This window comes from Ammospiza caudacuta, chromosome 6, assembly GCF_027887145.1.
Source record: "Ammospiza caudacuta isolate bAmmCau1 chromosome 6, bAmmCau1.pri, whole genome shotgun sequence".
Lineage (NCBI taxonomy): Eukaryota > Metazoa > Chordata > Aves > Passeriformes > Passerellidae > Ammospiza > Ammospiza caudacuta.
In genome coordinates, this window is record NC_080598.1 from 12,709,566 (window position 1) to 12,724,814 (window position 15,249).

Consider the following 15,249-nt stretch of genomic DNA (forward strand, 5'->3'; position numbering starts at 1 on the left):
AAATCCTACCTGTCCACGTCCCCTCTGTTCTGTCTTGTTTTAATTCAGGTTTTGGGAAGGGATATTGGAATGGAGAGGTTGATCTGTAGGGAAGGACAAGCCTGGATTGGACAGGGCTTGGAGTAACCTGGATGAGTGGGAAGCGTCGCTGTCCATGGAAAAGGTGGCACTGTATGATCCTTAAGGTCCCTTCCAACCCAACACATGCTGGGTGATAAATATTCCAAAATTCACCTCATGGTGTTGAGGAGCCAGAGGGATACAGGGAACAGCCCTGTGAGGGCCTGCAGACTGGGAACAGCTTTCGCAGCCCGGGATGAGGAGTTTGGGTGCTGGAAGTTGTGCTGGTGTTCTCGGAAAGAGGAGCTGGACAAACTCAACCCAGTCCAGCAGGATGGGCTGTGGAATGTCAAGGTAGGGACCTTTCCTACCTCCTGGTTTTTAAGCACACGTAGTGTGGCTCTGGACATCCAGTGGGCAGCTGTGGATGAAACAGGTCAGGAATGATCACTGAGAGGGATTTTTACAGGATTTCCAACCCGTAAACGGTCAGGCTTAAGTTGGAAAACCCTGCAGGATCACGGAGTCGAACCATTCCCCATTCTCATGTTGCGAAGGTGTTTTTCCCTCAGTGCCAGTTGTGTTGCAGCAGGGATTATCTCTGGAGGTTTTTCCCCACTGCCACAAAGAGTGTATCCATGAGATTGAGGTCACCATCCCTGTTTTGCCAGGAGAAAAGGGCTTTGCCACCTCTTCCTTTCTTGTATCCATATAATCCCTTGCAGAGGCGACTGAACAGAAACAAGAGGCCTGGAGTCTTGGGAGTTTCTTTCACCCCATGTGAGCAGAGATCATGGAATCATGGAGTCATTTAGGTTGGAAAAGCCTCCTGGGATCATCCAGTCCAACCATTCCCCTGGTGGTGCACTACCAAGGCCACCACTATCCTGTGTCCCCAAGTGCCACATCCACACAGATTTTAAATCCCTCCAGGGATGGGAACTCCACCACTGGAGCCTGTTCTGATGCTTTGCAACCCTTTCCACGAGGGAATTTTCCCTAATATCCAACCTAAACCTCCCCTGGTGCCATTTGAAGCCATTTCCTTTTGTCCTGTCCCACGTTCCTTGGGAGCAGAGCCTGACCCTCACCTGGCTCCCTGTCAGGGAGTTGTGGAGACCAAGAAGGTCCCTCTGGAATGTTTTTGACCCCGGTCCCTTCCTGGGGGTCTCTGCTAAGAAAATCCTTGTGCCCGGTATTTAATTTGGACACGACTCATTCCCACCCATTCCCAAGCGACCTCCTGGTCCTCTTCTCCCCATGGCACATCCTCAGGTATCATGCCAACCCTCTGGGTTTGGGGCTTTCCAGCCAGCCCAGCGCTTTGAAGTGATCCTGGGAACACCCAGGGTGCTCACGGGATGGATGGGATCCAAGCAGCACGTTTGGTATCTCGGCTGTATTGTCTGGGAAGTGTTTGCTAAATCCCTGGAGTAGGAAATATGTTCCAGGATGGCTCAGAGTTGGTCAGAAAAGGCAAACAAGGGTTTTTTTAAAAAAAAAAAAAGAAACCTTGGTTCCCTGTGAAAAGTGGGTGTGGGAATAGCCAGCATGGTAGTAATCCCTAGGGAATTTTGGGGTTTCAGTAGTGAGTTCAATTGTGTAGAATCCTGGAATGGTTTGGTTTGGAAGGGACCTTAAAGACCACCCAATTCCACCCCCTGCCATGGGACCATGGAGACAGAAATGACAGCCCTGGACCTGTCTCACTTCTATTGGTCATGCTAGATCCTGGGAAAAAGGGGGGATCCTCCTTGGGAGCTTTGTGCCATGTGGCTGGGGAAGGGTTTTGATAGCCCTTGTGATGATTTTCTTGGGAGACAATTCCAGAGCAAACGTCCCAGCTGTGTCAGCAGCAGGAAAACCCTGGTGACCCAACGCTCCTCCTTGTGAAAGATCCGTGGTGGTTGCACAAATCTTGGGGTGGCCCTTCCCAAGCCCTGGAAAACGTCCCATCTAGATAAATGGGTCTGCTTTTTCCTCCCAGCCTCCTCTGGAGATTGTCCAGCCTGGACAGACCTTGGTGCCTCCCAGCTGGAAGGGAGGGAATGATGTGTTCGATCTGGACATGGTGTTCCCGGCGATGCTTGGCTGCCTCTGCTCCTGTATCCTGGTGCTGTTCTGTTCTTAATCTCCCTCCCTGAGGATTGTTTTGTGCTGCAGGGGTTTCCAGGAGAGGCAGCACCTCTCCAAATCCTGAGTTATCCCGAGTTCCCTCTGTGTGTGGTGTGGATGTCTTAGAGTTGGGCTGATTGTGGCTCATCCTGGCTCTCCAGATTCCCTGAGAGCCTTTCCAGAGCCACAGTGTTGCCCTGCAGCGAGGTCAGTGTCCAGGGACTGCATCCCTGGGTTCTTTGCTTGGAACTAGGAGAGCAGCAGGATCACAGCTCAGGATCTGCCATCAACTTTGTCAACTCCTTGTGGTTCCTTGAGTGTTCCCTCTCCTGGTCATTGCCAACATGGGAAAGCTCTGGGCAGGTGGATCAAGTCTCTTCTTGGTACTGGTATGTAGCTGCTAATTATATTACTAATTTTTTATCCATTCTGGCAATAATTCTCTCTGAGGGAATGGTTTGGGATATGGATATGAACCTTCACCACCACAGCAGTGTCCAGGAGCTCATCCACATCATGTTATCCTATGGAAGATGTCCCTCCTGTCCCCCAAAGCTGCAGTCTGGATAAAACAAGGTCAGGTGAGGCACCTCAGCAGCAGGATCCTCAGGAGCTTTTCCCCATCCCTGTTGTCCCCAGGGATGAGGCCCCAGCCTCGCGCAGCCAGATGAAGTGGCCTCCTGCGGTCCTGTTGTCCCTGCTCCAACACCCTCATCCCGGGAAGGGAGATAAAGGCGTTGTCTCCAAACAAACAGGGCAATGTGCCCCCCTGGGCAGGCACCTTGGAGCCTCCCAAATGGAGCCGCTGTTCCTGCCCTCGGAGAGCATGAATGGACAAGCGCAGCATTGACGGCCGCGGGGACAGGGACAAACGCGCCTCTGTGTCCCTCCTCACACCTTCCCCTCCTCCTCCTCGGCCCCCGTTCTCCCAGGACAATGGCTCCATCCATGCCAAGGTTCACAGCTGGCAAGGGCGGGGCAAAGGCCAGGACAAGGGTGGGGAGCTGCCACGAGAAAGGGATGCAGGAGGGAGGACAGCTTTGGTGAGGGGAGATGAGGGGAAATTCCAGGAGGGTTGGAGGAGAGAAGGTGCTCAGAAGGAGGGCTCAGGGAAGTTTGGGAGGGATGATCGTCCTTTCTGCCTCCTCTTCCTGCAGTTTCCCAAGGAACGTGCCCATGGCCTGCCATGGCAGAGCAGGATCATTTCCTCTGGCTCCTCACGCTTCCTGTGCCTTGGGATGTCTCTTACCAGCACGTTCTCCTCTTGGGAGTGGGGAATGGAGGGTGTTATCTCCTTATCCCTGAGTCTGGGGTGTTTCCCAGGGCCATGTCCACCTCATACAAAAGTGTTTTTTTTTCAAGTATATTAATCTGTGGATGTAAGCTAAGGAGTTGTGGGGTTATGTAGGAGCAGAGAGAGCTTTCCAGGGAACAGGGAGATGCTGCTGTCTCTGGACACTGGGTATTTAGGGAATCCTGGAATGGTTTGGGTTGGAAAGTACCTGAAAGATCATCCAGTTCCAACCCCTTGCCATGGATTTGCTTGTACTTCCCACCAGGCCAGTTAATTATTCTTGCCTCTGGAGCTGGCTCACTGTTACCCAGCTTGTTGCTCCTGAGTCGTTCCTGTAAATCTCTTTTCTCCCTCAGCCTGAGGATTTGGCTAAATCCCACTGTCCTGTATCCCTATCCCTGATCACTGCTTTCCCTGCACCCTGCTCTGTCTGGCATGGGATAGTTTCTCTAGGAATGCAGAGGGGTTGAATTTGGGATATTGGCTGAGAGCTCACCAAGAGCTCGCAGGAAGGAGGGAGTCAGGTACTGGGAACAATCCTGGCCTCTCCATGCAGAAGGTTTGGTGGGATGTGTTTGTTCCCAGCCTATATCCATTGCTCTGTTGATTAGTTCATTTAAATTCCATCACAACCAAATTCTCACAAACCCCCAAATCCTTATCTCAGTTTGGTGTTTTCCTTGGGATCTTATACCACAGATCCCAGAGCTCATCCTTGGCTGTGTTTTTGGTGTGGAATTAGTTGGAATTTGGACCTCGTGTTTTTTGGTCTGGTATGAGCAGGGATGCAGGAGCTGCCCCTTTGCTTTGGAAGGGCAGGACTGTCCTTGGGAATGGGCTGGCTGGGGAATGTCCCCAGTATGGGACACAGGGGCTTGATGATCCTCAGCATTGCCTGGGACAGTCCCACCTTCTGTGATGGGAAGGGACATGGGCTGGGTTGGGATGTGTAGGGATACATCCCAAAGGTATCCTAATCCAAAGGAAACTGTTCAAGGGTGATGTTCCTGGGGGAAGCCAAGGATGACAGTAATGGGATGAAGAGGGGCTGTGGATCAGAGATAAGGCCTGGGATCCCCTGGAAATGCCTTGGACAGCCAGGACTTTGCTCTGGGGTGGTCTTTGGGGAGCTGTGGGAGCACTGGCTCCGTGTCCCGCTCCGGTTACAGGAGCCCCCTTTGGGGGCTGGTTATCATCCCAGTCAGGTAATAAAGAGCATTAATTAAGCAGGAATGCTGGGCTGGGATCCAGGGGGAGCCAGGGGCTCCTCCAGGGTCACCAGAAGGGATGGAAGCAGCCCAGGGTTGGGCACGTGTGGCAATAGGGACGTCATCCTGCTGTTCCTTATGGAAGCAGCTTAGTCCAGGTGTGCGTCCCAAGTCTCTGGGTTTGCTGAGGTGGCAGGCGCGGGAGGGATGCTCTTCCCAGCTGGAGCAGTTCCTCCCCGCGTGGCAGAGCCGTCCAGGACGGGAAGAAGCTCCGAAGCCAAGCGCTGGCTGCGCGGCTGCCCGGGCTTAGGCGGTGTTTGGTTTGTTTGCCACGGCGCGGATTCCTGGTGCTCGGGGCCAGGCCAGCAGCCAATCCTCCCGGGCCGAAGGATAAACACGGCAGGAGGGAGAAGGGGGTGAGGAGCGGCGCGGGGCCCCGGGAATGTGCCGATGCTGCAGCCTGGCCCCAGGATTGCACAACCCAGCCCTGGTGCACGGACACAGGCGTGATGAGCCCGGGGTGTGCCGGGGCTCTGCGCCTCGCCAGGCTCCGGCACTGCTGTGGCATCCCAGGTCATTCCTGCTGGAGCTTCGTGCTCTGTGTCCTGCCCATCTATCCATCTATCCCACCTATCTAGATGCTCCATTAGGAGAGGGACCACATGGAACCAGAAGCTCCTGGGGTTTCCAGATCCTATTCCACCATGCACCATTTTGGGTATTTTATCACCTCCCAGGCTGTTCCACGCCTCAGTTTTCCCTGAAAATTCTCTGGTACGTGGTGCCAATGGCACTGGGAAGCTCTGGGCTTGGCACAGCCTCTTCTCCTGCTCTTTCTCCTCCTCCTCCTCCTCCCCAGTGTCCCCCCACCCCTGGCTGATGTTCCCCAGCCCCTGCAGAGTGCTGACCTCGTCGTCATCTCCAGCTTCCCACATCTGGTTCGTGTTAGCGCATCCCGGGATGAAGTTCTCCAGCTCTCTCCCTTCCTCCCACCCCCAGGTGACCCAGGCAGGATTAGGGGTGATTTGAAGACAGGCAACAGAGTAGGAATTGAAGAGGGCGGGGGGGACTGTTATAAATAGAAATTCCATAAACTTCTCAGCCTATCACTCCAGGAAAATTCCGGGTTAAATCCCTCAGACCTGTAAATATGACAGTTCACAGAGGCCAGGCTCTGTTAACTCTTTCCAAGCCCCATGGACCCTGTGCCCATCTCTGGGAGCACCCTAAACTGGGACAAGGAGCTGGGAAGGTGCCACCAGGAGGGATGAACCAGTTGGGGCAGGGAGGAGGTGGCAGGGGGGTGGGAAACACCTCTGTTGGGATGTGGAGCATGTTTGGAGGTTTGGGGAAGGCAGAGAAAACCAGTCCAAACATTGGGATTCCTGACATTCTCTCACGTCCGGGGGCCTCAGCCTGCCCGGCTCCGCTCACAAGGAGGGTGCTGAGGGTTTTAACTTCTTGTTCTTCAGGCATAGCTTGGGTTTTTTTGGGATTGCCATGGCTCTTTTCCCAGAGAAGGGTTGGAAAGTGGAGCGGTGACATGGTGGGAGAGCAGGGTGGCAATGCCAGGGACGGGAGGAGGATGGGATGTAGGGACCTGGCAGGTTTGGGATGGGTGAGCTCAGTGCTTTCCTGGGCTGCTCCATCTTTCTTTGCTGGGATGAGATGTGGGAGCCTGTCCCATGCAGAGCCATGTGGGTGTTGAGCTCCCCTCCTCGGTGGCTTCCCACTAATCCCCACTTGGGAGGGGGAGGGAATGCCTGTCCCCTTGGGATCTCGTGACTATGGAGCAGTATTAGCTTTTAATTAATCACCTAAGCTGGCTTTGGTCAGAGCCCGGCTGCATGGAAGCTCTGGGCGGTGGGACATTCCTTGTCCCTGCCCTGATGTCCCTGGATTTGTGCAAATCCCACTATCCTGGAGCAGAGGAAGGTCCTTGATTTCTGGTGGGCAGCCCCATCTCCCCCCAGCCCTGGCACACCTCTCACGTCACCGGGCTTATCTCACCTCCCCAAGGTGACTTTGAGGAAGCAAAGGAATCCTGGAATGGTTTGAGTTGGAAGGACTGTGAAGCTCATCCAGTACCATCTTGCCATGGGCAGGGACACCTGTCAGTGTCCCAGGTTGCTCCAGGTCCCATCCAGCCTGGCCTGGAGCACTTCCAGGGATGGGGCAGCCACAGCTTCTCTGGGCACCCTGTTCCAGGGCCTCAGCACCCTCAGAAAATCGGGAAGCACAGCATCCTGCAGTCTATAGAGGGCTTCTCATCCTGGAGGGTTCCTGGGCTCCTCTTCCACCACGGAGGAGCTCCTGGAGTTTGGAGGTGTGAGGGAAACCTGCTGGGGTTGGACTTTTCTTGGACAGGCTGAGTCACAAAAATTGGCCAAGTGCTCTTTTTGCTGCTTTGATCATGGATCCCAGTGCCGAAACTTGGGATGAGGTCAAGTTTCCTCATGGCCTTTGGGGTGGATGTTTGCCACAGGCATGCTGTGATTTATAGCCTGGGGTTTTTTTTTTTGCTAAGAGGGAGGGAACGGAGCACAGGGAGGGTTCCCACCCTCCTGGAGTGCTCATCCCTGGCAGGAGGTTTCAGGAATTTTATGGGATGACAGTGAGGGCTTGAAGAGGTGCCTTGGGAGATGTGTTTGTGGTGAAGTGTTGGGGGTGGGCTATGGCAGAGATCCTTAGGGATGAGCAAGGGACACATGGATGGCCATCAGTGAGCTCCCATAACTCCGAGGGTGGAGCTACCACATCCCAGGAACTTCAGGATAGGATGTGGCTGTCATAGTGGAGGGACAGAAGCAAACCCTGTGCTCCCTTGGGATCTGCAACTCCATATGGGATATGATGGAGATCCCAGAGGCTCTGCCTGCTCCGTCCTCTCCTCACCTCAGTGCTCACCTGGAAGCAGCATCATATGTCTGCTCCAGATGTTCACATCCTGCTCCTCTGTTCACGTGCAGCAACACCCTCACCCTGTCCCCAGGTCCTGGGCTCTGCCACGGAGATGTCCCAAAAACAAACGGTCCCCCGGGATTTTCCCCCCCTCCAGCCAAGGTTTGTGAGGCAGAGCTCCCTGTATCCACACACACCCTGTCCACTTGGCAGAATTCCTAGCTGGATTTATTTCTGCCGATTTGCCTGTCTTGGTATGAAAGGGATTTGCAGAGGGAGAGCTGCAATTGGCCGGGGTGGGCTGGAGCCCCCCGGGCCGGCCCTTGCAGATCAGCAAGTGACCTTTCCCGAGAAGCTGGGGGGTCCAGGCGGGCAGGGGCTTCTCCTGGGCTTTCACGTGGGGTCTTTCAGGATGGTCTTTCACTGAGTTCCTTATCAGAGCAGGGGGAGTTGGATCTTCTCTTCCACTTTCTTGGCCGTGCCTTTGGCACCACGGTCTGGCTCTGGCCCCGGCGGCCTCCAGACTCCCACTTGGGAGAGACAGATAAAGGAAGGATTTTCTGTCAACAAACCCTGCCCAGCTTCCCTGGAACAGGGCAGGGAGGGCAGGAGGAGCCCTCTGGAGAAAGGACAGGGAAATCCACAGCCTGCCCATGGGGCAGAGGAGAGGGAGGAAGGTCGGGGGTTGATCCAGGTTGTGGTGGAGAATTCCAGTGTTCTGCAAAGGGTCCAAAGGGAATCATACAATGTCCTGAGTTGGAAAGGATCCCAAAGGATCTGGTTCCCACCATGTGTCTGTGTCCCTGCCCTGGCTTGTCCCACATGCCCCATCCACTGGGATGAGGCTTTACACTGGGATGCAGTGGGTATGGACAGCTGGCAATCCCCAGGGATCTGCTGATCTAGTGAGTCATCCCTGCCCGTGGCAGGGGGGGTGGGATGAGATGATCTTTAAGGTCCCTTCCAGCCCATTCCATTATTCCATGATTCTCAGATCAGTTCCTTGACTGTGTAAGGGTCTGGTGGTGTTTCCAAGGCCCTTTCCTCTCTTTCACCTGGCTCATGCTTCCACTTCCTCTCCCCTCCAGGCCACGACATTAATGGAGCTCTGGAACCATCCAACATCGACACCAGCATCCTGGAAGAGTACATCAGCAAGGAAGACTCTCCAGAGATGTAAGTGCTTCCCTTGCTTTGCAGCAGGAACAGTGTTCCTTGTGATTTTCCCATGGAGAAATCACAGAAGCCTGGAATGGTTTGGGTAGGAAGGAACCTTTGGGTCAGAGGGGACCTTGAAGCCCATCCTGTTCCACCCCTACCATGGACAGGACACCTTCCACTATTCCAGGTTACTCCAAGCCCTGCCCAGCCTGGAACACTTTCAGGGATGGGACCGCCGCAGCTTCTCTGGAAACCTGTTGAGCAGTTTCCAGCCCTGAAATGTGAGGAATCATTTAGGAATCCCCTCTGCCTCCCCAGAGTCTTCCTGGATTTCTCTTTGCTCCTCTATCATTCTCAGCTCTTTTTCCTGTCTCTTCCTGGCTTCTTACCTTCAGATTTTCCCGGTCTTTTTTTTTTTCCATCCCTTTATCCCCCACAAGGGTACCATAAACATTGTGCCTTAATCAGAGCACTGGGAGCTCAGATTAAATCCCCAGGACTACATGAGTTTGCAGAAGGGAAGGATCTCCCTGTGTACCCCAACTTTGGGAAGGAGGACGGAGCAGACCTGGAGACCAAGGGAATCTGGGAGCAGGGTGGGGATCTTTGGCATGGCTGGTCTGCAAAGCTGGAGCACAGTGAGCACATCCTGCTGGCTACACATTCCTTGAGCTTGATGTCCTGGGCACTTCAGAACTTTTTTGGGTGGATTTTGGACTCTTCCATCAGTCTCACTGTCTCGTTGCCCTGACGTTGTCCCGTTTTCTCCCTCAGCTGCTTCCCTGAGATCCCTGCTCCTGCCAGCTACACGCACCCCCAGCCCTCCAGCTCCAGTGGCATCCCCGCTCCTCCTGGCAGCTCCATCGGCAGCGTGAGCAATCCCTCTCCCAGCGCTGCCCTCCACCTCCCTGCGGCCGGCAGCCAGCTCCCCATCCGCCATGGGCCCCTCCTGGCCTCTCCCTGCGGAGCCGCCTACGGAGCGCACCTCAACTGCAACAACAACAACGGCATGGTGGTGCCCAAGGGCTTCCTGCCTGGCCACTGCCTGAGCAGCGTGGTGCCTCCAATCAAGTCAGAGCCCAAGGCCTCCTACGCACCTGGGTGAGTGGGAATGGGGTGGCGGGATAAGGGTGGGCGCTGGGATGGAGGATCCTTCAGGCTGGTGGCACCTGCAGGGTGCCACGGAGCTGTGGCAGCGTGGCTCTGTGGTAAGTGCTTGGTTTTGGGCGAGTGGAGCTCCTGAAGCTTCCCAGAAGGTTTTTTGGGACCATCCCCCATGCCATTGTAGAGTATTGGATACCTCTGCTGGACATCTGCAGGTGGGAGAACATTGGAGCAGTTTTTAAGGAGGAAGAGACACAGAATAAACTGGAACAAGACAAAATTCAGTCTCTGGGATGGAAGTCAGCCTCTGGGATGTTGCCATGACTATCCCAGAGGATAATTCACTACACTGGGCAGGGAGATGTTCTTCTCATGTCCTGATGATGTAGATGCTCCGCTCCAGAGAAGGAGAAGATGGATCTGAGCTGTGTCCTGGATCAGGATGTGTCCTGTTCAACAAGCTCTGGGGAAGAGGAAGGGCAGGTTCTGAGATTGCTGATGGACCCAGCTGGAGAGTTATTCCCAGGAGGAGAAAGGATGTGGTTCCTGCTCTCCGGGACGGAAGGAAGGGATCAGTAACATCCCACGGTGCTGTGCTGTGCTCCAGCCTGGATCTTTAGGTGGTGATGGCTCTGGACAGCCTTCTCCCATGGGATGGATTATGGATGAAAGGAGACTGAGGCCAGGATGGTTCTTCTCCCTCTGCCTTGTGCCCTCTAGTGTTGCCAGCAAGCACAACGTGGGGATTCCCAAATTTGGGAACACTCAGTCAACAACTTTCACCCTTTGAATGAACTTGGAAAGATATCCCAGAAAGCTGAAAGAAAAAAATCTGCCTTTCTTTTATTCCCAGACCAGGGGGTTTTCCCTTGCAGCAATCCCAGAAGGATACCTGGAGCTTAGGGGGAATCAAAAGCATGAAGAGATGCCTTGTTATGTCCTTTTCTTCTGGATGGGTCTGGAATTCTGCAGGATGTCATAAGTAAGGATCACACCTTGCTGTCAGAGGTGGAGATCTAGTTTGGATGTAGCTGAACTGAGTCAGCTTTGATGGCAGCATTCCCTCGGCATCCCAGAATGACTCTCGCCCTCTTGTGCCAGGCTTTTCCCGGTGGAGAATCATGGAATATCCTGCAAGGGACATATAAGGATAATGGAGCTCACTTCCTGGCCCAAACATCCCCTCCTGTGCTCAGGGACAATGTGATGGATACCAACAAACCCTTCCCTTGGACTGGGCACAGCCACACTACCTCCCAGTGGGAATTCTGCAGTGACCACCTTTTCCAGCCTCCTGGATTCCTTGAATTGTGCTGTTCCCTTTTGTTACTGGCGGAGACTTGGCTTGCTGGTGCATAAATCCGGATAAATCCATAGGAAATACAGTATGAACTCAGATCCCACATGGCAAGGAGCCTGGAAATAAGGCTGGGAAGGGAGTGATGGAAAGGTGCTCCAAGGGAAGGTGGAGGATGAGGGAAGCATGGCAAGGGGTTTTTTGGGATCACCCTACTTCAGCCCTCTTCAGCCCCTACTGTGTGCAACTTCCCGTGGAGAATCCAATCAATGGGCCTTGAGCTTCTCTGCTCCTGGAAGATCCTGCATCCTGGTTCCCAACTGGAATTGTGGGTGCTTTCAGGAGCAGAGTTGGAGCAATGTGTCCTGTGCTTTTCCTCCCTTTCCCAAAATTCATTTGCTTTTCTTCTGGCTTTCATCCAGGAAGCACTGGGATTTGTCTGGGGTTATTTCACATCCATAAAGCTGATGGGGTAGGATGGGTGAATGGAAAAGAATTCCCCTGGAGAATGGGAATGTGCCATGGTCTCCCTCCCTGTCCCTGCCGTGCCACCACACATGACCTGATCCTGCCATCCCTAGCCATGGATGTGCTGGAAAAGGCAGCTGGGAGCTCCCACTTTTTTTTTTTTTTTGATTGTATTTCACAATCAGGGCCAAATCCTGCTCCTGGTGATGTTGGAATATATCCAGGGGAATACAGCAGGAGCTGTGGTGGTGCTTAGGTTTGTACAGGCAAAATCCATTCCATGGGCTTCCTAGAGCTTCTCATTTCATAGAATCATGGAATTGTTTGGATGTGAAGGGACTGTAAAGCTCATTCAGTCCCAGCACTTGCCATGGGCAGGGGCATCTTCCACTATCCCGGGCTGGTCCAAACCTTTTCCAACCTGGCCTGGAACAGCTTCCTGGGATGGGGAGGGACCTCTGTCCATTCCACTTGATCACTGACTGACATTTCCATGGGAAGCACACCTTTCCCTGGGAAGCAGATAAATTTGTTTGGCTTCTTTTCCCTGGAATTGTCACTGTCAGCTCAACAGAACATCCCTGTTCCAGAGCTCCAGTGGAACCTGTGACAGTGATGGACACACTCAGGGTGTCTGGGATCTGCTGCAGGTGCACCTGGGATTCCCCTGCCAGATCCTGGAGGGTGATTGAATCCACCTAGACCTCTTGGTTGTGCTGGAAGCTGGATTAAAATGACTTCCCCTTCTCTTTTCTCATTGCTCCACAGCACTTTGCCGGACTCTCCCCCGGATTCCGGATCGGAAGCCTACTCCCCTCAGCAGGTGAATGGTAAGTGCTTCAAAAAGGGAAAAGAGGGAGGAAAAAGAATCCTAATCCAAACCCCAAATCCAGCATCCACCCCCTTTTTATTCCGTGAAAGTGGTTGGCTCTGCAATCTTTATCAGCCGGGAGAAAACAGGCGGCTGCACTACGTGGGGAGATTATCAGTTAGTAAATATCCCTCAGCTTTCGCCCATTGTTCCGCTCCTGGCTCTGGAAAGGGGGAGAGGGACCGGCACAGAAGGAGAGCTGGGAGTCCACGGACACGGAATCCGTGGTGGGAATCCAGAATCCACGGGCACTGAATCCGTGGTGGGGATCCGTGGGCGCGGGGACAGCGTGGCAGGGTGGGATGTGGAGCCCGCCGTCCCCCTCGTCCTGCCCTCTGCCTCGGGAACACGGAGTGGGAGCGCGTCCCTGACATGGAACCTGGCTCTGGGAGGCAGCCATGAACCCGCCATTCTCCAGTAAGTTCCTTCCCAGCCTTTCCCTCCCCTCCAGCTGATCCCGAGGATCTCCCGCTCCCGCTGAAATGGCACAGGGAGCTGGGACCCCTCCAGGGTGTCTGCAGGGTACTCCTGGCTTCCCCCAGGAGAGCCACCCAGGCTGTTTGGTCCCTTTGGTGACCTTCACTGTTCTACCATGGAAAAACTCCTTGGGAAGGAAGGAGGGAAGGTTGTCCTGTTCTCCCTTCCCCCTTGGCAGGAGCACCCTCCTCTTCCCCAGGCTCCAGCCCAGTCCCCACCGGGAACAGCGCCTGCTCCTCTTTTTTTTTTTTTTTTTGATGGAAGAGGTCAAGAGTTCTGTTTATCTTGCTAAAAAAAATCCCTGGAATTCCTCCTGGCCCTTCCTTAAATATAACAAAGAGGCCGGGCTGCTCACCATGGGGAGAGCAGCTTTGGAGTGCTCGGAGCTCAGTTGGGAAGGAGAGGAGGCTCCGGAGGGCACGCACAAAGCTGGGATCACATTCCCGGAGATGATTTTTCCCTCAGTTTGGGAATGCCTTGGGCAAGCACATCACTTGCCTATCCTTGGCTGGGCTGTCCCTGAGGAAGCTCCCAAAGGAAGGCTGGCCCAGGAATGAGCCTGGAAGGAGGAATCCGGTTCCATGTGTGTGGAAAAGGCACTGAGAGGTCCCAGGGGGAAGCAGAACACCTTAGAGGGAGCAGGATGAGTGAAAGCAGCCCTGCCCTGGCAGCCTTCAGCAGGAGGACCCAGTGCAAACACATTCCAATTTTCCAGACCTTCTGACGGGAGGAGTTTTCCCATTCCTGGTCAAGCGCTTTGGCCTCATTACTCAACCCCTGCCTGGGTGTTCTGAGGCCAAAGTCCATCCAGCTCAGCCTGCAAAGATCCAGCAGATCCTTCCCTGCCGTCCCTCTCGGTGTTCCCAGAGGCTGTGCCTGGCTTGGCCAGTCCCTGGATGCTTTTCCAGCTGGTTTTCCACATTGGAGCATGAAGAAGCTTTGTCTTGCATTTAAAACAAAGTCACCGTCTCTTCCTACCCCCTGCGGTTTCCTCACATCCCAGGAGTCAGTCCCTCATTCCTGCTGGGATTGCGGTGTTCTGTGGGGACACCTGAAGGCACGGGTTGATGCAAATATCAGGGGAAGGCTGGAAAAACAGATGGGCTTTGTCCTGGTGAAGAAAAAGGAGGCTGGAGAGGGACTTTGGACAAGGGCATGGAATGTCAGGACAAGCGGGAATGGCTTCCCACTACCAGAGGGACATTGGGAAGGAATTCTTCCCTGTGAGGGCAGTGAGGCACTGGAATGGATTTCCTAGAGAATCTGTGACAGCCTCATCCCTGGAAGTGTTCCAGGCCAGATTGGACATGGGTTGGAGCAACCTGGGATAGTGGAAGGTGTCCCTGCCCATGGAAGGGAGTGGATCTGGCATGTTGAGGTGTTGAGGAGCAGAGCAGGAAGGGACATGGATTTGCATGTCCCTCCACACCCCAAACATTTCTATTCGTGCTGTTGTAGTCAAATCCACCCTAATTATAGAATGGCTTTAGTATCCCATTCCAAATGGAGGAGGAGAAAGGTGGAATCACATTTGAATATCCCTTTTTATCTATTTAAATTCTGGGATCAAAGTCTCCTCTTGGTTTCAGTTAAAATGTTTAAAGTGCCCCCTCAGAAATCCTCCCTGGAAGTGCTGGGGGTGTTCAGGTAATTCCATTGACTCTTCTCCCTCACTGTCCCATGGGATGATAGAATCTTGGAATGGTTTGGGTGGAAAAGGGCCTTAAGGCTCATCCCATTCCAACCCCCTGCCATGGGCAGGGACACTTTCCCTAGCCCAGGTTGTTCCAAGCCTCATCCAGCCTGAGAATCCAAGATAACTGGGTCAGTGGGATCAGGACACTCCTGACTTTGGCTCTTTCTCCCTTTCCAGATCCTCACCTCCTCCGGACCATGACTCCCGAAAATATGTGTCACATTACTCCCCCTTCCCGCCTGGAGCATCCTCCTCCTCCGCCGCCTCCTCCTCCCCCCCCTCACCTCCAGGGTCCCCCTCCGCCACCCCCGCCGCCCCCTCACCCCCTGCAGCCACAGCACAATTCCCACTTTCCCGGCCTGCAGCGGGATATGTTCCTGAAGGCCGAGCCCCTGATGCCTCCGTACAGTGTCGGGCCGGGAATGGCGCCTGCCGAGCTGCACCATGCCCAGCAATCCCAGATGCTGCACCAGCTCCTCCAGCAGCATGGAGCAGAGTAAGGCCTGGGAATGGCAGGGGTGAGGGAACGGGAGCTGGAGGTGTGTGGATTGCCTCAAGTGTGGGGTTGGGTGGTGGGAACAAACACGGGAAATCTGT

At 54.2% G+C, this 15,249-nt stretch overlaps 1 protein-coding gene across 1 annotated transcript in view; it reads left to right on the plus strand.

The window, feature by feature from the left end:
- Positions 1–15,249, plus strand: part of MYRF (myelin regulatory factor) — a 44,104-nt gene that overhangs the window by 8,733 nt on the left and 20,122 nt on the right. The window contains exons 2-5 of the mRNA XM_058806786.1: positions 8,667–8,754; positions 9,514–9,840; positions 12,377–12,438; positions 14,830–15,148. Of these exons, the coding sequence (XP_058662769.1) occupies positions 8,667–8,754; positions 9,514–9,840; positions 12,377–12,438; positions 14,830–15,148 (796 nt within the window). The remainder of the gene's footprint in view (positions 1–8,666; positions 8,755–9,513; positions 9,841–12,376; positions 12,439–14,829; positions 15,149–15,249) is intronic.